General features: G+C 39.8%; 1 protein-coding gene across 2 annotated transcripts; it reads right to left on the reverse strand.

Annotated features, from left to right (window-relative positions):
• Nucleotides 1-502: 502 nt before the first annotated feature.
• Nucleotides 503-17,416, reverse strand: sfrp1a (secreted frizzled-related protein 1a). Of its 2 annotated transcripts, XM_037977097.1 has the most exons (4): nt 16,815-17,416; nt 11,474-11,554; nt 8,298-8,369; nt 503-3,599 (listed from the first exon to the last, which is right to left on the reverse strand). In XM_037977097.1, exons 1-4 carry the CDS (start codon nt 17,299-17,301, stop codon nt 3,274-3,276), a joined length of 966 nt encoding a protein of 321 aa, XP_037833025.1. In that variant the 5' UTR covers nt 17,302-17,416; the 3' UTR covers nt 503-3,273. The 2 variants fall into 2 exon arrangements, with proteins under 2 accessions (XP_037833025.1, XP_017293172.1); XM_017437683.3 differs by lacking the exon at nt 8,298-8,369 and having other exon boundaries at nt 16,815-17,412.
• Nucleotides 17,417-25,900: the final 8,484 nt, after the last annotated feature.

Below are 25,900 nucleotides of genomic sequence, written 5' to 3' on the forward strand. Positions count from 1 at the left end.
GTAATCAATGGATCTACAGCTAGTTAATTAACTTTTAGAATTAATTCAATTTAAAATGGCTGCCACAGCTAATTGACCTTAGCCAAAAGAAAAATGACTATACCTAAAATGTCAAATTTACAGACGTTGAGCTAAAATTAAGCTAAAAGACTTAAATGAAGGCTAAAAGGAACATAAACAACTTCACACACCAAACTTAAGTGTTACAAATCCCACACATTACCTACTTTTAAAATGAAACCCTGCCTTTTAGAAACCATCTGTTTTCTTGGTCTTTATTGTCCCTTTAGTCAGTCAGACTTTAAGAAGTTACACATCATCATAAAATGTTTATCAAAAAAATGCAATCCAGCCAAAGCAGATTCAGAGGCTGTGATTCCAGACAAAGAACCACATAAACAGCTTTGTTGTCTCTGCTACTGTTTGATATTTGATAAAAATCACACTTGAAATTAAAGTATCACAACTTTGGGAAACAGTATTATCAGTGAGAAGCTTAAACTCTGGATTAAATGAGTTTATTTAAATTTTTATGATTTTTGTGTTAGTTAAGAGTTTACAACAATGAGCTTAAAACAGAGCCATAAAAGACTAAACTTTATAGTTTTGGGCAGCAATCTGCTTTAAATTTTATTGATGACAGTCGTGATTTTAAAGAACAAAAAGTGTCAAAAATGCCAGAGTCAACCAAAGACTGAGCTGAGGCTCATGTAAAATTCAAAATAGCACATGAAATGTTAATGCAATATTTCAATGATTAATAAACATCAGTACATAATTTGTGACACCATTTTATTGTTTCATATTTGTGTAAAATGTATCTGTACATGTAGGCAGCAATAGAAGTGCTGTGAAGACAGATCAGACAGTCACACCGAACACAAAGTCAACATCTACAGACATCATGCCAGAACTTTTAAACAGGTACGACTACAAGGCAAGTACCATTACTGATGAATAATGATCCTACAGCTGGATGTACTGAAACACAACTTGGTCAAATGTTTGAGCAAAACAACAACAAATAAAACTAAACTGCTGTGTCGGCTGTTGAATGATGAGGGTTGGTTGTTCTGTGTCTCTTAAAGCGCCGTCACACTGGATGCTCCCCACGACTTATTAGAACAAACAAACCTCCTTTAATGTGAAGGCAGTCATGATGCTGCTGCACTCTTAATCTATAATAATCTAGGCTTTGTTCTCACGGGAACATTTTTCAAAAAAAAATGTTTTTTGTTGTTTCTAAAAGTAGCTTTGTAAACATTGCACTACTATTAGGAATGTTTGCATCCACATGAAAATGCAGAAACCAAACTGCTGCCGTAACTCTGTGGCTCTGTAACGCTGCCACACTGTGCAGTATGCGTGTAAAGCCTACACATTAGGTAGAATGTATATTATATTATACAGTCTATGATTCAAACTGAAGAAAAAAGGTAAGGATGTGAATACCAGAGCAATAACTGATGAAGTGGAACTTCTACTTTGTGTCATGTTAAACTATAAAACTACAACGAGCAGGACAGTGGAAGTCACGTCAGTCCAAATATGTGGACAAATTGGACAGTTTTCAGGCCCAGTATCCAGTGAGGGACAGCTGGATGGAAGGGTTTCTGACAATGTTCAAAGCATATCAGGCTCAATCTTTCACACACAAAAGTCGGTCTTTAAAACTTTTCCCATTTCACACATAGTGTTTTTTTTATCTGCAAAGTTTTTTTTTGCTGTGGTTGTATTGTTGACAATTCAATAGTGTCATACAAACCTTCCTGGTCTTCGATTATTTGGTGTACTTTTTCTTCTGAGCTCTGTTTGAGGCTGTTATTGTCCATCTGCCTTGCTTGTTCAGTAAAATAATACAAAGAAAGAAAGATTTGACTGTAGTTGAGAAACTAGTGTCTGCAACACAAACACAAGCAGATGATCTGTCATTGTTGTTCCTGTCCATGTGTTTGTCATGTTTGGAGCTGTAGGTTAGGTTCGAGGTGGGTCTATGACATTAAAGTTTTCAGAAGGTTGTGTTTAGGCTGTCCACATGAAAACACAAAGGTGACATTTCAACATTTCAAGATCTGGAACCCAGTTTCAAAGCATATCACTAGGGGCTCCTAAAACACCATTTTTTTGCTGAAACAATATAAATTTTTATGCACAAAACTGATCCCCCCAGTTGTCTTAGGGTGGTTCTCTCCCATGTCCTCTGACTCTTATTCAAAGTTCAAGCTTTTAAACTATTACTGTAGTAATCAGTATGACTGATTTTCTGTCCTTCCTACATTAACATGCATATTTTGTATTTCTCATCCAGATACAAATGGCACTTATGGTGAGAAAATGACATTTTTACAAATGCTATCTAAAGTTGAGACTTTTAAACACAGTTAGTAGATTTCAGATGTTTTTCAAAACAATAAATTTGCCTAATATGTTTGCTACCTATTGCTTGTGTATTGCATATGTGCAAATAACCACAACAACAGAATAGTTCTCATTGTTTTGTTTTGGGGTTTTTCTGCATTTGGTTTGCTTTATCCTGATTCCTTTGCAACTAAACTTTGGTCTTATGCACAAAAAATATATATATAAAAGAAGTTATAATTGTTGTGGCAGAAACTTTAGCCATGAGCAGAATTGTCTCATTAATATTGATTATACTGACATGCAGCAGTGCAGCATGGCTACTTTTTAAACTTGAATTTTTGCTTCTTGTCTAAAGGGAGACTCTGTAGACAAACGTTTTTTTTTTAAACTTGCTGTTAACCTGCTTCACCATTTCAAAAAAGATAGAGTAGGAATTTATAAAAAACAAACAAAAAACATTGCATTTTACAATTCAGTTACATACAAAAAAGGGAAAAATTCTATATTTTTTATCCTGTCAACCGAGGAACTTGCCTTTTTCTCCTTGTATATCTACTAGTACACCAACACCTCTTTAGCATCTTGTTTACATAAAACAAAATGTTCTAACTCTTGAAAGCAGAAAAGGAGTGTTTTGCTAGAATGCATAACCAATCATCTAACTTGTACAAGAGGAAGAGTTTCAACTTTTCATGTCTTTCAGGAGAGATCAGGAATTCAACCCCTTGGGTTGTGGTGTCATTGCTAACTACATTTCTCTAAAACTGAACAATGGACATTTTCAAAGTATATCAGTAAATATACAGAGATATATTGCTATATAAACAGAACATCGGGAAGCAAAGTTTGGCTTTGCATGTGCAAGTTCATACGTAAGACGGGATTCAGCCAGGTTTGGGGGTGTGGGTTGGACTATTTGAAGACATTCACATACTCAGGACATTTGTAGGTCTTGAGTTTTTTGATGGTCTTTTTGAACTCTGTGCTGGACTTGTCCCACTTATGGATGCCCGTCAGGAGGTACTGGTTGTCTACCTTGCGGCCCATGATCAGATACTGGTTTTTCAGGTTGTCTAGCTGCTGGCAGGGGCAATGTGCACCATTCCTCAAGTACAACACAAGCTTCTTCAGGTCCTCCTTTTGCAGGGTTCCCTGTTTCATCATCTTCTTCTTCTTCTGCAGAACCACCTTGCGGTCCATGTCTTCGGTCTTCACCTCCTTGATCTTAGCCTTGAAAGCTGCGGCAGAGATACAAAAAAGAAAGAAAAGCGGACTTTTTACGTATCTATTTATTTATTTATTTTGTGAAAATTGTTAGGACAGAAATTATACCAGCTTTTTAAAGCACCTTTTTAAAATTTAACAGTTTTTTTTATCTTACATGCTTTGTATGTTTTCACTTAAGATATACAGCAATTCTTTGAGTAGATATGTCATCCAGCAACCATTAGGGAATTAAATGATTGATGTTTACCTGCATCATAGCATGGCAATATTAAAAATATATAATTTCCTACAAAAAAATCAGCAAAACATTTCCCATGCTCAGCATTAACAGGAAGTATGAATCTTCAGAACAAACTAAACCCAGTTTTCCTGTTTCCCAAAGGATGCCCCAGAACACAGGTCCAAATGAACAACTGTGCAGAGCTCCCAGCTTTTCTGAGCTCAACTTTCTACAAACATACAGCATTTAGGAAAAGTGTAAGGAGTCAACAAATCAAAAACTTTGTTTCTTGGTTGGAAAGACTAATAAAATGTACCATCAAAGATTTTCAAAGAGATTCAACTAAAAGCCTTTAAGTCCCTAAACCCAGCCTTCGTCTAACCCGATCTCGTCATGAGCAATGTAATGCCAGAACCTCACTGGGCTGCGACTGTTGGAGCCTAGTTGGTTGAACAGTCTCCAAAATGTTTCCAAACGTTTTCCAGACCATCGTGATTTCCTCGCGTTCAGCTGCTGAGGCTCACAGTCACGACACTTGAATTTTCAGACTGTTCAAAAGAATTCATGCACACAGAGTTGTAGTGTGCATCTCAAACCCTTCTCAGTTTAGTTTCCATTTTTCTAGAGGACTAAAGATGTATTTTGACACCTGCACAGTTCCTTATGACAGAAAACATACCAGGCTACAGTCCTGAATGTCCAGGTTTAAAAACCATGTTGGTTATAAATAATAATAATAATAAAACTATTTATGCCTGTCTTCTTTCTAAAGCGTGCACCAGTAGATTAAATCATAAAGATGGGTGTGGCTGCCGAGGTGGGTACGATGGGGATAAAGATGGGAAACAAATAATGTGTATGGCCTAAAATACAGTTTTATAAGTCGTACAGAAAACAACCTGTGATTTTCACACCACATGAGTGACTGATTGCTTGGCCGCAAACATATAGGATTCAGTGAGATTTCAACCAAAAAATTCACTTATCTTTATAAAATCTGAGTCACCAGCTAGTCCACCAGCAGTCACAGCCCCGTGAGATGCTTTAATCCAGCTGTGTGTAGTCACAGTCAGTCCAGACTAAGGCCTACACACACTTCTAATGTTTAGTCAGTGTTGGTGCAGCAGAAATGTACAAATGTGAAGGTATGCAGAGGTGAATTCCTCCACTTTGTCCTCCCACATACCTGAAGGGTGCACAGGACTGTGAACAGACGTGTGCCAGGTACTGAGATTCAAAATGGATGGTAGAGAAAAATTAAATGAAATAAATAGCTCACAGCTCCATCTGAAAAGCTGAACAAACGTCAGTGCAATCCACCCAGACCTCAGTTTGTCATCCTTCAGGAAACAATGAAATCACAGGTTGGGTTTGTCCAACTGATCCATTCACACAGCCTGTGATTAGGCAGGAGATAATCCTTTTACTGATTTTAGTGGGAGATGTTGACGTTTTAACAGGAATCAAAAAAAGTTTGGGCCATTTGATGATGCGGGTCACATGATTCTTTGACCACAGCTCGACTGTCTCTGCCCCAGACACACTCTCAGTCTTTTTATAATACAAAAAACAATGATAATTTTCCAGGATTCAGCAAACTGTTCTGTGAAAGGAAAAGACAATAAACTACTTATAATGTTGTACAAGCATACTTGGACCTTTTCCTTTTATCTCAGATTCACCATATCTCCCTCCATCTTTGACTACCCTCTGTTTACCCTCCTAATCTCTCAGTTTTCCTTTTTTCCTTCTCTGAGACGGAGAGTCAGACTTGGTGGTCTGCATGCATTACACCCATTTGTTTTCTGAAACATGAGGGTTTGATGTGTGGGCAGCACAGACACCCTGGTAACACAGCTATGTGTCATCTGGTCACAAGGACTGATAGTGAGATGAATATAAAAAACTACTGAGGTCATGTGATCATAAGTACAGCCTGAGTGTACATGAATCATTTTCTCACTCCAGCTGAGAAATTAACTCGTTTCAGTTTATGGAAGACTAGATATTTTGTTCTGAATTGGCAGAAAATAAAGCTTCTTTTTCTTCCTTCTTTCATTGCTAATTAAAGTGTTGGAGTGCTGCCCCCCCCCCCTGTATTAGAAGTGCACATGGTAGGATTAAGACTTTTATCCCTGATCAGTCGCTCTACGTGAGGAGGCTTAATGTTCAGTGGGATCAGAACGAGCAGCTCTCACAACCAGTGAGTCATGACAGCAGAGAAGTTCTGGCTGGCTCCTGAAATCCTCCATCTCCAGTAATCCTCTGAAGCTCTGACTTTTCTTTGCACCTCATGTTGTTTAAATCTGCTTTAATCTCTTCGGCAGCTGCTTACAAAGAAGTTAACCTCAGATCGTTTGGAACAATGCTTCTCTCATTCCTGGTCTTCTTTAGTTTCTAATATTTATGTGAATGCTGAGACAGTTTACCTATTTATTGGTTCTCCTCTACATCCTGTTGAAATTAAACTACTTCCACATACTTTGTGTTATTTTAACCAGTTTTTAATCAAAACTATCAGCTACTTCAGGACTATTGTGCGGAATTTTGGATTTTGTAACTTTTAATATTTAACTGTATTCAAAATAAAACTCTTCACAGAAATACATTGAGATCTCCTCAGTTACATCAAAAACATTTTTTTTTTCAGAATACTTGTTCCATCTTTGTTATCTTATGCTACTTTTAGCTATCGTTTTGCTTTTTTTAGCTACTGATAGCTCTGCTTCAGCTACATTTAGCTAATAGCTACTGCTCTGCTACTTTTAGCTTTTAGCAAATTTCCACTCATTTTAACAGTTGGTGCTGTTTGGCTGATTTTAGCTTTCAGCTACTATTTTACTAGTTTGTTTTGCTATTTTTACCTTTGAGTTATTCTGTTAATTGTAGATTTTACTAACCGTTTTGCCTTTTTACCTTTTTGCTATTGTTCCACTTATTTTAACTTGACTTCTATTTGTTTTAACTTGAAGAATTTTCTTTTAGTTTCTTCAATAAATTTCAGTATAGTCCTTCATCAGTCACACCATCTTTTTGCAGAATTTTGTAGATCATCTTCAAAGCTCGCTGAATTTGAGGCCCTTTCCTTTAGTGTTTATATTGACTGATATATTGTACTTGTCTGTATTTACAGAATTTAATTGATCTGATGGCAATAAGCTGCTACATGTGAGGTAGAGCTGTGGCCGCACAGCAAGAAGGTTGCAGCTTCACCTCCTGCATGGAGTTTACATGTTCTCTGTCTCTGTGGTGGACTTATGACATGTCCAGGGTGTCCAGGGTGTCCCCCACCTCTCGCACAGTGGCTGCTGGAGATAGATACCAACTCCCTGCAACTCAGAAAGTTAAAGCAGGAAAGGAAAATAAATGAATGGATGTAGCTCCACTCATTCATCAACACATCTGTCTGCATGTCTGTGCTGCATGCATGTAGATGTCAAAACAGTGCAATTCTCAGTCCAACTGAGGAAAACATTATTTTAAATAATGGTGCAAATGCAAAAAGCTTAGAAGCAGCCTTGTCACTCTTTACTCATTATTCTGTCATAACTTCCTATGTGCTCCTCCACACACAAAAATACATCATGGGGCTCAACAGAGACTTGAATTTAAACCTTTTGAGTCAACTATGTTAGCAAAATATCTCATGAACCACAGGCCTGATTCTAATAAAACACTCCGAATGCAGTTACTGAATGTACATCTACAACTCACTAACTCTGCTGCTACAACCAACTGACTTTAGGAAACAAAAATAACTATAACTCAGTCATTTTGATCCAAGGTTTGATGCGGTAGTAGCTGAGGGTCATTCACAACTCAAGTCAAAACGTTAGCACAAGCTTTTACCTAAACAGCTGTAGCTCCATCATTTCTCATCATTAGACGATTTCAGTTCCAAACTCTGGTGGATGATATGCATTCCTTCAATGAATCCTGGAGCTTTAATTTGTTCCAACAAAACAACTTTGATTTCAGCAAAAGAAATTAAAAAGGTGAAGTTCATTTACCACTTCTCAGATGCATGTACAGTCCTGCTCACCATTATTGGCACCCCTTCATGATTTGCATAGCTGAGTGAATATCTTCATGATCATTCATTGGTTAATTCATGTCATATGTGTGGAGGCAGTCCATCACAAGTGATCTTTATGTGTGATTTGCAACAGGTGAGCCAAAATGGGTTTTCATATTGATTTGCAGCAAAGGGTGCCAATACCATTGGCATGGTAAAAATGATGTTTTTCTTTGTTTTCCTCATAATGTTTATCTTTTTAAATGTTTTTGATCATTTGCTGTTTTGCATCAAGCACAAGCTATCAGCAATAAAATGTTGTTTCACTTGATGAATTTCCTTCAGTAAATATTCCATTATATGTACTTAAACTTCATGGGTGCCAATAATGGTGAGCAGGACTGTAGTAGCCTCTTTCAACAACATATACAATCTCAGGCAGTAAATTAGTTGGAAAGTCCCTTTAGTTCTGACCTGATTTCCTGTGTGGGTTCAGACGCACAGACAGGACCGGTAACAGCCACAGTGTGTTGAGCTCTGTTTGCACTAATGGAAACAGAAGTAATCCGATAAGCTGCAGCGCTGCTGTTTACCACATCACCAACAAGAAAGGAGTTCTTCAGCAATAACAATAAAGTGAGCTGACTAAGGAGGGCTATAATTGAAGGGCTCCTGGAGGTTCTGGGACAATGAGGTACTGTAAAACCTTAAGTAGAGAGATAAAATGCTGCGGGAACAATGTGATGAGTGGGACGAGCTGTAAATCTGTTCGCAGCTGAGTGCTGCAAACACAACGTGTGTGTGTGTGTGTGTGTGTGTGTGAAACACCAGGGAGTGCCTGCTCTCAGAAACACTGTGACTTGTTACAAAAACTTCTCAGCTGTGCCAGAACAATCTGAAGTTATAAAAGACTGCATCTTCCTGCTTTTATCTGGATTAAAGTGCATGGAAAAGGCTGACTTGGAAGTGGGAGAAGACGAGCAGCGTTATGTTTGACTGAGAGCAGTTCTTCTTCAGCTTCCAGTAAGTGAGCTTTAACGTGCACAGGAATGCTCCTGCACTGCCAGGGTGAGGATATCTTACACGTGATCGGTTAATAACGACTTTAAGGGATTCATTCTTCAAACCTCCCTGTAGTTTTTCACCCAAGCGTTCCACAGGGGAGATCAGGAGATCTATCTATCATATCTATGTTTGTGGTCTTCTCCAAACACTCCTGAAACATGCCGTTACCTACTATCCTCTTCCAGTCACGTCAGAACCAGCAGAATGCAATCAGGATGATGGTCTTATCTTCTTGGTGGTGCATCGTGATTAAATCCAGACATTTTTCCATCTGCATACTTTCTTTTCTTTCCTCAAAACACAAACTCGTGTGTGACCACCGCTGCTGTACTGAGTATTTATAGCCGCTCTTTTCTCTTCAGACCAGAATTAAATTCTGCTGGAAAAAAAAGCAACAAACAAATGTTTTCTCCTGCCAGTAATATAAGTGGCGATGGCATCTCATGTCAGCTTCTTTTCCTTGTCATGGTAGGCTCATTTTTAAAGGCTTGATGCATTCCAGTGGTGGAAACCCACTCGTTCGCTCTCAGTGTCGTGTTCCCAGCCTGACAGTAAATCTGTGTGTCCTCACTTGTCAGCTGGTTAGGAAACTTATGACAACAGACCAAAACAACATTTGTCTTCCCCCTGAGATGAAAAAAGCCAACAATGTTGCCCCCTTTCTATTTTTTTATTGCAGACTGAAAAAAGGCGAGTCCCATTACCGCAGCATAAACACTAAGGCAATTCCTTAAACAAACGTAACTTTAAACCTCTCTGGAGAACTGGTGGAAAGTCTGGTTCCAATGTGCATCTAGTGTTTGTTTGCTCGGCATGATACCTGGAATTCAGGCTGCCACAAGTTTCAGTTCTGCCAGCAAATAAAACATGAAAGTTCTTGTCTGCATCGTTCCCATATTATTGCTCAAGTCCTCATAACTAAGAAACCATAGATGTACAATGCTTAAAATTACCTTTCCAAGTGCAGAGAACTCCACTGTAATGCTGTATGCAATTTTCTTTTCAGCAAATACTTCTATATAGAAGCACACCCAGAGCGTGTCAGACATCTTAGTGTCTGTGACTGATAAGTTTTAAAAATATAAGAGGCAGGGGACACCCTGGACAGGTCACAAGTCCATCACAGGGACACATAGAGACAAACAACCATTCACAACTGAGGACAGTTATCAATTAACCTAACGTGCATGTTTTTGGGTACTGGAGTACACCCACGTGCACACAGGGAGAACATGCAAACACCACCAAGAAAGGCCCCACGTCAGGACTTGATCCTGAAACCATTTTGGTGGGAGGCGACAGCTCTAACCACTGCACCACTGGGCCACCCAGCTGACCACCAGTTTCATGCAAATTCACTATGTGACCTCCATCAAACTCTATCAATACTATCTGACGTGTCTATGACACTTTTCTGTCTGCTGGCCTGCATTTGCACTGAATATCAAAAATACGGAACACAGTGTTCCTTCTTTTAAAAGGGTTGGCTTGGGTTTCCTGAGCTGTCCCTTAGTTCTGCTGCTATAAGCTTAGACTGCTGAAGGACAAACTGACCACATTTCCTCACTCTGCTCTCCATGTTTAAACATGCAGTTATTGCTGTCATTAACCTGTGTTTTCCTCATTTTTCTTCCCATAGAAACCACACATGGACCAATCATTTGGTGTCTTTCTCCTGTCCTCTCAAACTCCAGCCAGCTGAAGCAGATGGCCGCTCATCCTGAGCCTGGTTCTGGTTCTACTGGAGGTTTCTTCTTGTTAAAAGGGAGTTTTCTTTTCCACTCTCGCTAATTTGCTGCTCAGGATGGGAGACTGTGACAAAGTGAAGATTCAACACAATCTGCTGGCTTCCTTAGATTGACAACTTGACATTGACATTTCATAATGTACTTAATGGGAATGTTTTGTATTATAGCAAGACTTGAGTTGACTGTAATTGGATTTGAATCTAGATCTGAATTGGATTTATGATTTGGACTTTCTTTTGTACAGGGCCCTGAGATGACTTTTGTTGTGATTTGGCGCAATATTAATAAACTGAATTGAACTGCATTAAAGAAATATTTTTTGGTTTCGTTTCCAGGATGATTTTTTATTTTAACGGATGTTGGCAACAGACCTTCATCTTCTTGTGTGAAATACACACCAAACAAAATCACAGAGAATTCTCTTTGGAAAAGTTTTTACATTTATATTTGGAAAGTGCTTTTGGAGATTGTTTCACAATTCTTTTTTCACGTTGGTACAGTATCCATTGTTTTAGTCCTAAACCTGCAAAACGATCTCTGTAGTCGGCCCTGACAACTGAACAAACATCCCACTTTACTACTGCCACAAAAAGACTTCAGAGACCCCAATTTATTTGTCACACGACACCATCTTCTGCAAAAACAGGTAGTTCATCTAACTGAGAGAAGAGCTCAAATGAAACTGAACTGAAAAACGTTTGGACCTAAAGACAAAGAAAGAAGCTTAAATGTTTTGTTAAGTGTTTAAGAGAAGTTAGGTTAAGACAGATTCAAATTGTCCTTTTGGTTTCATAGAGCTGGACCTGAGCCTGACAGCCAATGTTAGAAGATACTTACCAAATTCACTGGCACACATGTGATCCAGTATGACATCTGCTTTCATTTCATTGTCACATGGAGGGCAGACGGGAGAGTAACCTGTGGAAGTGAAAAGCAAAGAAAAGCAATGAAAAAAGATGGTAAAATAGGAAAAGTAGCATTGGATTAGTCACAAATGAATGTTCCCTTTTTGGTTTGTGTCTGCAAATTTCAAATTTCCAAACGCCTAACATCTGTCTGAACACAGAGATCCTCTCCTCAGCTTTTGTTTCTTAGGGTTCACAAGCTCCGGTGACCTTAGCTTTTATAGCTAACTGGAACTAAAAGCAGCAGTGAATATTCTCTCACTTTCTTCTGCTAGTTTTCAGAATAAATCTGCTGTGCATGTACACACCAACAAATAAACAGAGGAATAGAACAAAGAGTGTTGATATTAAATTCAAGCTTACACGGATAAAGCAACAACAGCCAAAATGTGTTTTGGCCCAAACAGTTCTGCCTGGAGGCATTCCTGCAAATGTTCTTAAAGCATGGTTTAATTTTTTTAATACTGAAAATGATCATTTCATGCCAAACTTGTTGATCCAGACTGGGCCAATGCAAGCAACCTTTGCAACTGCCCCTAGGCCAGCAGGGGGCCCAAGAGGGCCTAATTACCCACCAAAAACATGTTTACACATGCTTTAATCTACAATAATTGTAATCATATGAAAGAAAATGGACTTAGTTTGTCTGATGTTAACAGAGCGGACAATTTCTACATGAAGCAAGTGGAAAAAAGGCAACAACAGCGAGTTCACTGGTTCAGATATGTGGACAATACTTAGGTCAAAGTCCAAGCAAAGGAAGTAGAAGCGATCACCAGACATGTCAGCACTGTTAATAACAACATCTAGTTCTCTAGAGAGGATGCTAAAGACAACAAGCTGCCTTTTTTGGACTGTTTGGTGCACATGGAAAGAGATGGAAGCTCCAACATTGAAGGTTTTGGGTCTGAGTTCGGTTCTCCTTTAAATCCTTTATCACCAGCTTGTGTTCTTCGGTGGTGTGACTTCTATTAACATTCATTAATAGCTGAGGAGCTTACTCTGCTTTTGTTTGTCTTTATCAGCCTCACGATTAACACTTTCAAGGCTAACAGTGATAGCAGGAAACAAGCCTAAACTTTGAATAGTTAAAGTCAATACCTCACTGGGCTGTGACTGTTGGGGGCTAGTTGGTGAACATCATTCACATGAGAGTCTCCAAAATGACTTGAAACACTTGAAGGCTCTCGATTTCTTTGCATCTTCTCTTGAATTGTGAAATGTTTAAAGAATCTGTGCATCAGATTGTCCCTAAAAGTGCATCTTGAACTTAGTTTCTGTAATTCTCGATGTTGGTCTAGAGTTGTATTGTAACTTCTGCAGGGAGCTCTCATTTAGTCAGAAATCCTCCAAGGCTACAGCCTCTAAAAACCACACCGATGATCGATAATTATTTATAAACTGGTCCAAATCTGCCTGTCTTTATTTCAAAAGTGTACTCCGACCGATTCAATCATAAAGGTGGGGGCAGCTGCCAAGGTGGGTATAAAGTTCTGGCAACAAATATTGTGTACAGCCTAGAACACCATTTTTCCAGCTGTGAACACAAAAATAGGCTAATTTTTAAAAACTGGCAGCTGAAAATGTGGCCTCATGGCTCGCTGGTTGCAAACGCTAAGACTTCAGTGACACTTTGACTGAAAATTCACATATTTTATAACAATTTTGAGGCTCCAACAGTCGCAGCTCAGTGAGATACTGGCTTAAAGGGATAGTCTGGTCATTGTTAAAGCGATATTAGGTCTAATAGTTATCAATAGTTAGTACCTTATCAGCTGTGACATCAGTCATAGAGCACAGAGTACAGAGAAAGAGGCAGAACCCTTCTTCCAAGCTAGGCTAGTGGCTAGGCAAATGAGGTTTTATAAAGTTTTTTTTTATATTTTTACTTTTTCACCGTTAAAACACCTTAATTTTTAAAAAACAACATACTGGTGTGAAAGAGTGCTCCAATGCTAATATTAAACTTCTACACTTTTGTCCTTTTCTGACCTGGACATCCTGGAACAGAGACCATGTAACGGTTGGTGTCTTGGATCAGTCTGCTGGGACCTGAGTAAACTTCTGACTGATACATTCAGTTTAATATTAGCTCATGTAGAAGTCTTTCACACCGGTATATCAGTTTGGGCCTTCCTTTAGCTAGCCATTAGCCTCGCCTGGATGAATACTTCTGCCCTTTTTGTTCCCGTTCTCTGTACTCTATGATTGATGTCACAGCTGATAATGTACCAAAGACTCACAACTATACGACAAAACGTTCCTTCAAAAATCCCCCGACTATCCCTTTAAGCTACAACAGACCTGCAGGACAAAAACTTGACTGTGAATCACCAGAGCTGACAAATGACAGTTGTCAAGCTCCGTGTGGTCCCTTTAGCCTGAAAAGGAAGGTTTTATTAGAAAAATGGGCGTCAGGCCATAGATTAAATGTGTACAGTGAGCTGTGTAGCTGGGAGACTCACAGCCCCTTCTACGCTCAGTGTGTTCAGGGAAAGTGTCTTTAAGAGGTGCCTTTCAGCTCCAGAGTAAAACACAAGGAGGTTGATGATGTGATGATGGAAAGTCCCCTCAGTTTTATGGTCAAAATGAATGAAATGCTTGTTTTTTCCCTGCTCCTGGTGTGAATGGTGCACAGAAGCCAAACTTTACAACCAGAAGTATTCAGAATAAGTTTTAACTTTAGAATTGTTATTCATTTGTTTGTGGGCTTCTTGTTTTATGTGACTTTGCTGATAGTGGTCGGTGTTTAGTTAATCCATCCAATCTGGACGATGATGTGTAGAGTCTGTTGAATCTGGAGCTATCTGAGAACCAGCCTATCTGAGAGCCATCAGCTCGGAGTCTGCCTCAGGACTCAGTGTGTTTCTCAGCTTTTCATCTGTCATCAGATTGAATGTGCTTGTCACACAATCCCAACCTGTACATGCAGGTATTTTCCTTCCTCCATGTCAGCGAACACCTTGGAATAAATGATTCCCATCTGTTAAAAACACGTCCAACATTACAACCTGACCTAAAACAGCATTTCTTCTAAAACTAAAACTTTTTACTCAAAGCAGCACAACTTGCTGGGATCACATTCAAGTTTTAACAACATAATTATCTGTTTTTTTCTTTTCCTTTCTCAAAAGGTTGCATTTGTTTCTTTGTGCTTGGATTTGCATCTGCTAACACACCCTGGCCCCTGAAACAACAATCTGAAGCCCATTTAACAACAACTGTGTTGACTTTTACGCCGCAACAAAAGGGCTGTTTTCTTTATCAGGTGTGAGCCCGACTGGATTTAATGTTTTTAAATTAGAAACCCTAATTTACCTTGATGAAACTGTTAAAGAAAAATCACACCTTCGCACTCCTGTTGCAAACCAGATTACAATAAAACTATCCTGCCCAATATGGTGCTTGTTACTAGATTTCTACAAATAAAATCAGATCAGTTCACCAAGAATAAAGTTACACTTTTAAATGAAATGTCTCTGTTTCCTGACTGCGAACATTAACGCTCAGTATAAATGTTACAGAAGTGAGTATATTTTACAATTTGCTTCTTCTTGCTCGTCTAGTAAACATTTTTCTAGGTGTGTAATAAATAAAGTTCAAAATTCATACATTTTGGTAACAGCTTAAAAAAAACAATTATTTAACTGAATAATTTAGAGACTAAATTAAAGACTAAGAGACAAAATGATAGTTTGATCAAGCCAGTATTAAAAGTGCAAAATTAAAAGTAAAAAAAGTAGTTTGAGTTGTGTAGAAAAGTCTTTTAGAGGTTGTTCTTTATTCAGAATGATATTAATATTACATGTTGGATGACTGTTTTAGGAAGGGATATTATTATAAATGCTGAGTGTTCCCATCATTTCACCACCAGCTTCAGCTGAAAATGTCTCAGCTTTTCACTAAATGGCTTTAAAATGCAGTTTCACTATTCAGCAAATAGTTTGTTACCTTGTGCCCTTTTGTTTGAGCAACTTTCTGACCCGAAGTGCTCTCCATATTCACCAGAAAATTCACAACTTTCAATGTGAAAAAGGCTGTAAATGTAAACACATCTATTGGAAAGTTCCATTTCTGACATTAAAATGCAACATTGTAGTTCTTCTGCAGATAAACTAAAAAAGATAAAGTAAACTTTAAACCCTTTCAGGAAACAACAGTAGTGGCAACTAAATACTTTATCTCCACCAACTGGGTTTCTTCTTTTACTCGTTTTCTACAAACACAGGAAGGACTAAAAGAACTGCATAGTTTTGTTCAAGACAGTTTTATTTCTTTTCTTTTTGCTTAACAAATTGACCGGGTTGAGTCTGAGTCCAGCTGTCTGAGCAGCTTGAACTGGTTGAAACCCTCTCAGCTCACCTGTGGGTCTGACAGAACCTCTCTCACCTGGACGGGGGATCCCAACAAACTGAGTTAACTTATTCAGAGCAATAAACTCTAAATATCATAACCTAGACAGAAGAGCGTGCATGTGCATCCATCCCATCATCTATATGAAGCTCAGATACTTTGCATCACCATGGCAACCAGAGAAAAATAAAACCTAGGCAGTTACTCAATACCAAGTTCTACAGAACTTACCAAGTCCAGCTGAAAGTACTCACCTGGAAGCTTTCATTTGTGTGGACAGTTTTTAATAATTATTATTTTTTCCCCAGCATTTATATTAAGAATCAAGTAATTACAGAAATTCAAGTGTCCACATTCCTTAAAAATAACTTCTTAGCCAAATTATAAATTTGTAAAAACAATGGTTTCAGCGTAGGAAGATGTGTCTAAGATGAGCTTTTCACAACAATAAACTGATGCTAAAGTTCATCACTTTAATTAGGAGAAGTTCTAAAATAAAATACAAAAGATTGAATGAAGAGCTGTGATAAAACTGTTCATTCTTTGAATGATGTTTGATTTTTCCTTCCTTACCTGCCTCTGTCCAGATGTTCCTGCACATCTGTCAGGATTACTCTGTTATTACTGATCCTGAATCACATCTACAGAGAAAGCGCTCAACAGGAGGAAGTTCTGGACCTGCACAGAACCAGGAACGTGGTTCTACAGGACGTCCAGCTCAGTCTGGAGGGTTTTCTAAAATGTTAACTGGTGTTAAAAACACGATTACAGAGCCCTGTGTTGCTGTTGTGCATGTTGGGGGGAAATAGAACCAGACTGGGAGCTCTGCAGGTCTACCTGAGTGCATGTTGGGGGAAAATAGGAGCAGACTGGGAGTTCTGCAGGTCTACCTGAGGGAGTTCCCTTCCAGCCCAGCTCACCTGAGGTCGTGGCCACCGACGCGTTGGGGGACGGCATGGAGATGCACACATCGCCCTCGGGAAACTTGTCGCAGGTGAGCATCTCGGGCCAGGGGTATCCGAACACCTGCATGATGGGGATGCAGCCGTCCCGAACCGCCTCGCAGAGCCAGCGGCACGGGTAGATGGGCCGGTCCAAACACACCGGGGCGAAGAGCGAGCACAGGAAGACCTGCGTGCCCGGGTGGCACTTCTTGTTCACCAGCGGGACCCAGCTGCTGGCCTGCTGCTTCACCTCCTCCATCCTCTCGTGCTCCAGCAGGTTCGGCAGCAGCATCTGGCTGTAGCCCACGCCGTAGCAGAGGCGCAGGTCGTCCGGGATGTCCACGCACTGGGGGCGCTTCCCGTAGCTGCGCCCGAACAGGTCCGAGTCCCACCTGTACTCATACTGCGCCCTGCAGGCTGACAGCAGCGCGGCGCACACGGCCAGCCGGACCAGCCCCCACATGTTTCCTTCCGAACCGAACCGAACCGAACCGAGGCGAGGCGAGGCAGAACTCGGAGTAGCTGTGCTGCTTCTGGCTCCGGCTGAACTTTGGGAGGTGAAGATCTCTGCAAGAGCGGAGCTGGAGACAAGGGGGGCTTGAAAAGACCTCCCGACCAATCAGAGCGCAGCTCGGCCTCCTGGCTTGCTGCTGTCACTCACAGCCCATAATAACCCAGGGAGGACCCCCCTCCACACACACACACACACACACACACAGCCTCCACCTCAGGTTTATTTGGAGTAAATCCCTGTACATGCGAGAAACACCACAGAGAGACAGGCTGGAACTAAAGAAGCAGAAGAAACTGGAAACTCTGCCTGCCGCTCAGCAGCTGGAAGAAAAGGCTTCATGTAGAAAAAATCAAATAAAATAAACTGAAATCCTCACGTCTTCCTTCTTTCAACTGCCCAGACACAAACAAGAACCTCTTTTTCTAAAGTACCTCCTCTCAGCTGGAGACAGGCTGCAGGATGCAAAGGCAGCATGTTCCACTGGGTCAGAACTGCTCCCAGTCCATGGTCCGAGACGTCTGTCGGGGTGAATGTTGGAAGTTCAGGGTTGTAGATGGCAAGTGCTGTTTTTAAAGAGCATTGTTTTGAGATCTTTCAAACTTTTACTTGCTGCATTAGTTCATTTTAGTTTAGCTTGTGTATTTGTTCAAAGGAACATGCTGAACCAGGAGGTGAACGAACAAAGAGCTGCTATATCTTTTGGTGCAAGAGCTTCAGAGATGGCAGTCAGGTGATCCGGGCTGGGGCACAGGTCCTCCTTAGAGATGACATGTCCCAGGAATGGAATGCTTGACTGACAGAACAACTTGAACCTTGTGGATTAACCTTTAACTTATTATTGCTCGGTGCCAGAAGATGAAGTCGAACGATACTGTTTTGGCCAATTGTGTCTTTCTGTTACCAAAATACCTTATGAAACTATCAACAGGTTTTAATGAAACTTTCAGAAAGCGATTATTGGATGTACATCTACAACTGATTGCCTGTAGGAGTCAACTTGATTCAAGATGGCCACTACAGCTGAGTGACTTTACCTTAATTTGGTGTGGTGGTAGCTGACTATGTTTCACAACACATACTCCAATTGCAACTCAATGCGGAAAATCTTTTCCCAAAACTTTAGCATGAACGTTAAGAGTCAACTCTGTTTGTCTGTTCGCAGATTATCTCATGAACCATTGATTGGATTTTTATAAAACTTGTTTAAAGTAATTACTGAATTTAAATTTCTAGCTCGTACACCTTTGAAGTCAATCCAACTCAAGATAGACACTAAGGCTGACCAACATTAGCAAGCATAAAAATGGCTGTAACTCAGTTAATTTTGCAGATATTGTGCTAAAATATGAGAGCGATTCACGACACATACTCTGAGCATGTAACCCAGGGGTGCCAAAGCCAGTGACACAAGGGGGCCAAAATTAAATATTTGGTCCTAGCCGAGGGCCGATCACGATCCATATTCATTAAAAATTACATAAATTAACCTTGGTTTTAGATGTATTACGTCAAATCATCCATATAGAAATATCAATTACCTTTTCACAGTTACAGATTATACAGAATTTACAACAAACAGACTTTAATAAACAGACAAATAGATCAAACTTCAAAATGCACATCATTACCTGTCATTTCTTACGCCTCACTCAGCTTTTAAATGAAGTTTTAACATTAAAACAGATTTTTTTAAAAAGCCATCAACACAAACCTGATTATAGAGAAATTAAAACTATATATTGTTGGCTTCTAAGTCACTGTCAGAGAAAACTTCACTAATTAGGCTCAGTTTTTTTAAGCAAAATAAGAATCAGAGACTCGATCTGTCCCAAACTGGAGGGCCGGATTAAATGTTACAGAGGGCCGGATCTGGCCCACGGGCCTTGGTTTGACACGTGTGCTGTAAGTTTTTTCACAAAACTGTTCCACAAAATAGACGAGGCAAAGACCAGTCTGTCTTTCTGCTGCCTCTGGCCTTCTAAAAGCCCCGTCCAGCATCGCAGAACCTAAAGAGGTGTGGAGCAGAACTCAGCTGCACTGACGTGGAGCACATTGCATTAAATTTGAGACAGACATGAATTAAATTTAGCGATTCTCTGTGTGGTTAACTAATGTTTTAAACTACATGCAAAGTTGCTCTGCAGCACCTTCGATCTTCCCTCGGTAATAAATCTGTTTGTTGCTGTTTAATCCTGCGACAGGGTGGTCACACAGACCATATATCATCACTTCATCACATTATTGGGGAGCAAAGCCAGATTACCTTTTCATATGTGGACCGTTTCACCTCTGTTATTACCTCACTTCACAGCACAAAGGCACATCAGGGTGGGTTTGCTTGAACACCCCCTCCCCACTTTTGCCTGTTCACAAATGACACCGAGCCAGCCAGAAAGCACATAAATTCTGGTTTGAAGTGTTTTGTGAAAGCCTTGAGATTGTGCATAGTGGTATTGTTTTAAGGTTTAACCAAAAAGCCTAATACTCCAAGATTTTTCATCAAAAGAGGATTTTAGTCTAAAACTCTGGCATTAAAAGCAGTTGGTGATAGGCCTTCCTTCAAGGAATGTTAGGCCTTTAATTGATTTATCAGATTAATGTGTTTTCCCTCTGTCCCTGCTGCAGGGACACTGCTCACCTGTAGACATTTTCTTCTTTTTGTTGAGCTGCAGCCAGCAGAAGTCATTCAGCATGTTTAAAACATTACAGTGTGACAGACGGCACTGTAATCAACAAATGACTAGAATGTGCTGAGTGCAAATGATAGAATTAAATATAAAAATTTCAACAAAGCTGCAAATCATTGTTGAGCTATAATCAAATTAAAATCCAAAATATAACCTGACATTGCTCATCAACTAAATTGTGAAATTCCGTAGCCCTCTGCAGGAATCTGCATACCAATGTGGTGATGTGTGTCAACTATGGGCCAAGCTGATCGTCTCACATCTTTAAAGACGACACTTTCGTTCATGTTTCAGATTAACGTGATGGTTTAACAAGATGTTACACAGACTGCTTCATTGTCTGATGGCAACTAACAACAGTTTGTGCATCTGGTTGCTAAAGCAAACTCAAAAAGTTGAGGATGGGAGGTTTTAGACCTGGATCTGCTCAGTCTCCACAAACAGAGAAGCATCGAGCCAAAACCCTGCAGGACAAAGAGACGAGTCCACAGGAGGAATGAGAGGAGGGGGAAATCTTCTGCAAACAAAAGCAGATATAAGAATTTATTTTGAAACTCTGGTGCTTTAACAGCAACAATACAGAGACTAAATATTTGGTCTGTCAGGCCACCAGGAAAACATTATCCCAAAGACAGGGCAGTATGTCTACTAACAAGTTTAAACTCACTATCTGTTAGAATTGAGCCATGAAAGGGCACTTTGTGATGGAATAATTTGTATGTGATTAGGTGGATAATAACATTTCAGCTCATGGCGGTCTGTTAGCAAAATATCTCATGAACCACTAGACTGATTTTAATGAAACTCAAAGTAATTTTAAAATGTACATCTACATACACCTGAATAACTTCTGGAGTCAGTTCAGTTTAAGATTGCCAGCACAGCGAAGTGACTTTAGCAACACTAACATGGCTCTAACTCAGTCATGTTTAAAGATAATGAGCTAAAACAATAATGTGGCAGTAGCTGAGAGACATCTCCAACAGATACTCTAAGTGCTCCACATTGCACAGTGTGTTTGCAACTGTTTGTCCACTTTGTCTCTTAGCAAAATAAGCCATGGACCACCAGATGGGTTTAATAACATTTTTGTAAGTAATCATTGAATGTGCATCTGATAGTTGACATAGCAAATCACCTTAGCCAACACAAAACAGCTATAACTCAAACAGCTAAAATTTGGTGTGGTGGTGACTGAGAGTCCTTATAATCACAAACTGTTAGAGCTTTTAAATTGATTAAGATATCAATATATTCTGAGACTGAACACAGCTTTATTGACAAGGTTTGACCAAAACAGCAACAACTTTGTAATTTCTCAATTTTAAATGTCCTGACACAAAAGGTGGTGGGCGATATGTATTCCTTCAAGGAATATTAGTCATGTATGTTCAGCAGGCATGACACAGAATCCAGCTGAGGACAGGAACAGAGCTGTTGGGGTTTCTGTCCTGTCTTCCAGGACACTTTCTGTCCTGGGAGACAGGACAGAGAGCTACATATTCTCCTCAGCTGTGCTTCCTGACTTCAGTTTATTGAGTAATCGACTGTCAGCGGATTTAATTTATTTCTTTGCAGACCTGACTCAACTTTCCATGACTGGATTATGGTTGTCATGGAAAAATTATAATTGCTGCATCATGGGTTACTGGCTCCAGGCCCGGGTAAGAGTGCATGGTTCTTTGTGCTGAAGCTGCTCTATCATCGGTCTTATTTATTACTTTCACTCACATTTACAGATTTCCAGACATCAGAATCCTCTATCTGTCATGAGGTTGGTGTGAAGAATACAAAGTTCAGACTCAGTTCAAAAAAGCACAGCAGACTTTTAATAACAGAAAAAATTAGGTGCTGACGAGGAAGCAAAAAGAACTACACAAAAACACCAGAGAGAGACATGGGCAGCATGACACACTGATGGGTGAAAACCAGGAGTAAATGTAGGCTGGGAGGAAAGATTACAGAGTGATAGCAGGTGAGCAAAGTGAGCAGATGAAATGCAGCTGTGAGGTGTTTGTAGATTGATAGAACTGAGAGAAATAATGAGCAATGGCACAAGGAGACAACGCAAACCACAAAACAAGCTAAACACATAAAAATGATCAAGTACAGAGGGCAGTGTAATACAAATCATAAATCAAACCACAGACAAAACCTCAGGATTACCTGTCAGTCATGAACAACAAGGATCCTTCAACTGAGGATAATTCTAATATTTAAAATGGGTTTATGTATGTTTGAAAGACAAAAGTACAGTGGTGTTTTCCTGTGTTTTCTCTGTTTGTTTGTAATCTGATGAACCATGAAAGTGATAAATAACTGTACCTCTATAACAGATTATTTTTTAGGCCAATCCAGTTCATCATGGCGGACATAGCTAACTGACATTAGGAACCACAAAAATGGCTGTAACTGGCTAGATATCGAGCTAAATATTGGTGGCTAGTAGCTGAGAGTCATTTACAACACAAACTCAGAGTGTGACATTTTATGATATCGTATGAGAGCTTGCATAAATTTGTTTTCAACACTTGGCCAAAATAGCTATAACTTTGTCATTCTGCAATTTAGATGAGCTTAATCTAAATCTCTGGCATGAAAGGCAGCAAGCAATACGTATTCCTCCAAGGAATCCTAGGATTTAAATTATTTCTACTTTTGTTGCTAACAAGGCTTTTTCTGCTTATGCTACATTGTTGTCAAAAAAAATTTATGGTGAAATTCTACCATTACATCGTAAATGGCACTTTTAAAAAAAAAAAACATGTAAGTCTCGCCACCATCAATAAATATTTGGAATATCAAAATTTAAAATACATATTGAAAAAAGAATATATATACAATTATTGCAGGGCCAGTTTGATAAGCTCTATGAAGGTTTCAGTGTCAGATTTAATAACTTCTAAAAGGAATCAGAGAGAAGTCTTGTAAAAGATTAACTTTACAAGAATAAGTTAGATGGAGGTCTGGGCTTTGTCTGGACCATTCCAGGACATTTAACTGGTTCTCCTTAAACCAGTGGAGACTCTTTCTGGTCATGGTCCTGCTAGAATGTGAAACTTCCACATCCTTGGAAGACTCCAACAAAATCCTCTCAAGCTCGTTGTTGCTGATAAAAAACAGGGTCAAGGATAAACGAGCGGGGAATCCAGGAGCGTTCCTCAGGGCCGTACCCCTCCCAGTCAACCAAACATTAGAGGCCCGACCTCTGTGATGAACATCCAGAACTAACCACACAGTGTGGGCTGGGTGCTCATCAATGAGTTGAGCAGATGGTGGACTGTGGCCGGAGGGCACAATGGACTGGAAACCACAGGTTTTATTTGGGACGTGTGGAAGGTTGGAAGAACTCTCATGGAAGAGGGGAGCTTCAGTGGATGGAAAAATGATGTGCTCAATTTGAAAAGGATCAATGTATTTGAGAGCTAGTTCCTTGGATGTATGTTTAAGAGGGATATCAAGAGAGGGGAGACAAATATTTGTCCAGGTGAGAACTAGGGGCCGAGGTCCTCTGTTGATCAGTCATGCAGCAGTTTTGGTTGGTGGTTCTCAGGAATGCTGCTTTGGTTTGTAGATGGTATTCAACGGAGGGTGCAACCATTTCAGTCTCCTGGATGGGGAATAGAGGAGGTTGCAAAAGGGGTTAGACCTGGGAGAAGAAGTCTGTTCAGTGCTTACTCTATGGTGGTTGTGTGCTTCAACAGAAAGGGTTAACTGAGGCAGCACATCTCAGAGCCGCTTTCAGATCTTGATTGGCTCTCTCTGTTTGTCCGTTAGACTGCAGATGAAAACCAGAAGACAGACTGACAGAAGCCCCAAGGACATTCCAGAAAGATCTTCATACCTGGGAGACGAATTGAGATCCTCAATCAGAGACGACGTCTAAGGCAATGCCGTGTAATCAGAAGACATGGCCGACCAGAAGTTGAGCAGTTTCCAGAGCTGACAGGAGTTTGATTAGGATTATGTAGTGAACAGCTTTGGAGAATCGATCAGTGGTCAAAATAACTATGTAGCCATCCAAGGGAAGAAGGCAGTAATGAAGTCGAGGGAAATATATACAAATTTTTATTTAATTAACATTAATTTGAAGAATTTTGATTTCACTTTGTCACTGATGAGGGTTTTTATTTATTTGCTTGTTTATTTAGTCAAAAAGGATCATTTATATTGACCATGATTGGTTTATAATAGCAATACACAGTAAAACATCCAAAGGAGGTGAATACTTTTTATTGGCACTGTAAGTTACTGACGGATTCTTCAGGTTCATGTATAAATATATATATTAGCAGCATAACAATGCAAATCTAATGATGCTATCTAATAATTGTATCAGACTGATCCAGACAAGAAGAAGCCAAAGTGCTGTTTTCCCGCTAAAGATGCAAAGAAAAATATTTCTTTGAGAAGTCACACTTCTGGCAGCCGTCCTGCTCAGCAGGAGTGAGTCTGACTCACAGTGACTCAAACATCCAGGCAACGTTTTGTAGGCCACACATCCCACACAGAAATCCTCCTGTTGGTTTAAAGTGTACTTCTCCTGACTCTGCCAACTCATAAAGGGTTCAAACAATTGCTGCAAATGTTTAATAGGGAACCGGATCTGTTTGTGGCAGTGCGGCTGGATCAGAGCTGATGAGTGCTCACCATAAACTTTATAAAGCTCTGAACAAATCTTAGAGTTCCACTCTGATGAGAGTCACTACTTTAGATAGACTTTCTTGGTCATCAAAGATGACAGATTGTTCTGTGCCATTTAGAAAAAAAGAAGAACAAATGTATTTCTTTCTTCTTAGCATTTTAGGGCAATTTAAAGTTAATCCAAATCACAAACCCCAAGCTTCAATGAACAAGTTTCATGCTGTTTAAATGAACTGAATCTAATTGAAACAAAACTTAAAACAAAAAATGGCAGCAATTCAGTCATTTTCTAAGATATTAACCTAAACTTGGTGTGGTAGTGGTTGAGACTCATCACAACTGGTACTCTCAGAGACAATTTACCCCATGACATGGGCCCGTACACAACGTGACAAAGTTTACAAAGTTTGAACAAAACAGCTGCAATGCCGTCAATTCTTATCATAAGATGATTTTAGCCTGAAACTAGGGCATAAAAGGCAACAGGCAGAATGCATTCCTCCAAGGAATGCTAGGCTTTTTTTTACTTCTATAATAAAAGCATTCATCCAGCCATCCATCCTCTTTACCCGCTTCTCCATTCCGGGTCGCGGGGAGCTGGTGCCTATCCCCAGCAGTCACCGTGCGAGAGGCGGGGGACACCCTGGACAGGTCGCAAGTCCATCGCAGGGCCACATATAGACAAACGGGACAAACAACCATTCACACTCACACTCCCACCTAGGGACAATTTTAGAGTCATCAATTAACCTTAAAAACATTCAGTAAAGTATAAAAGTTTTTCTACATCTTGTAGCAAAAAAAAAACCTCAATAACCCCCCCCCCCCCCCCAAAACAAAATGTTAAAATGAATTTTAACACTTCACTTATTGATTTACTTATGAAGGAATAAGTAAAAATGGACCACAATTTGGTTTTCACCAAGCCTTTAAAGCACAACAGGTTTTATTTTGCGAGTGGAAACAATGCAAACACTGTCAGGTTAGAAATACAAGAAATATGTTGCCCAAAGTTTTCAAACATGCTTAAAATTACTGCAACATGAGAGCAAGCCTTTATGACTCACATGAGAAAACTGAGAACCGTTGCAAACATTTGGGGACACTTCGGAGACTCACTTGGGAACACTGGTCACAGTGGGTCTCCATGTCCTGGATGACTGAGAATCTACCAGAGGGAAATTCAGCAGGTCGTCTGCTCTGCAGGTCTGTTTTAG

Source organism: Kryptolebias marmoratus, linkage group LG1 (assembly GCF_001649575.2).
Source record: "Kryptolebias marmoratus isolate JLee-2015 linkage group LG1, ASM164957v2, whole genome shotgun sequence".
Taxonomy (NCBI): domain Eukaryota; kingdom Metazoa; phylum Chordata; class Actinopteri; order Cyprinodontiformes; family Rivulidae; genus Kryptolebias; species Kryptolebias marmoratus.

Excerpts from the sequence above, each read along its gene's own strand:
- sfrp1a (XM_037977097.1), bottom strand. The coding sequence starts at position 17,301 with ATGTGGGGGCTGGTCCGGCTGGCCGTGTGCGCCGCGCTGCTGTCAGCC. Across the intron at positions 11,555-16,814 it reads GTCGGTGGCCACGACCTCAG|GTTACTCTCCCGTCTGCCCT; the intron begins GTGAGCTGGGCT and ends TCACTTCCACAG. Across the intron at positions 8,370-11,473 it reads CATGTGTGCCAGTGAATTTG|TGCAAACAGAGCTCAACACA; the intron begins GTAAGTATCTTC and ends TGTTTCCATTAG.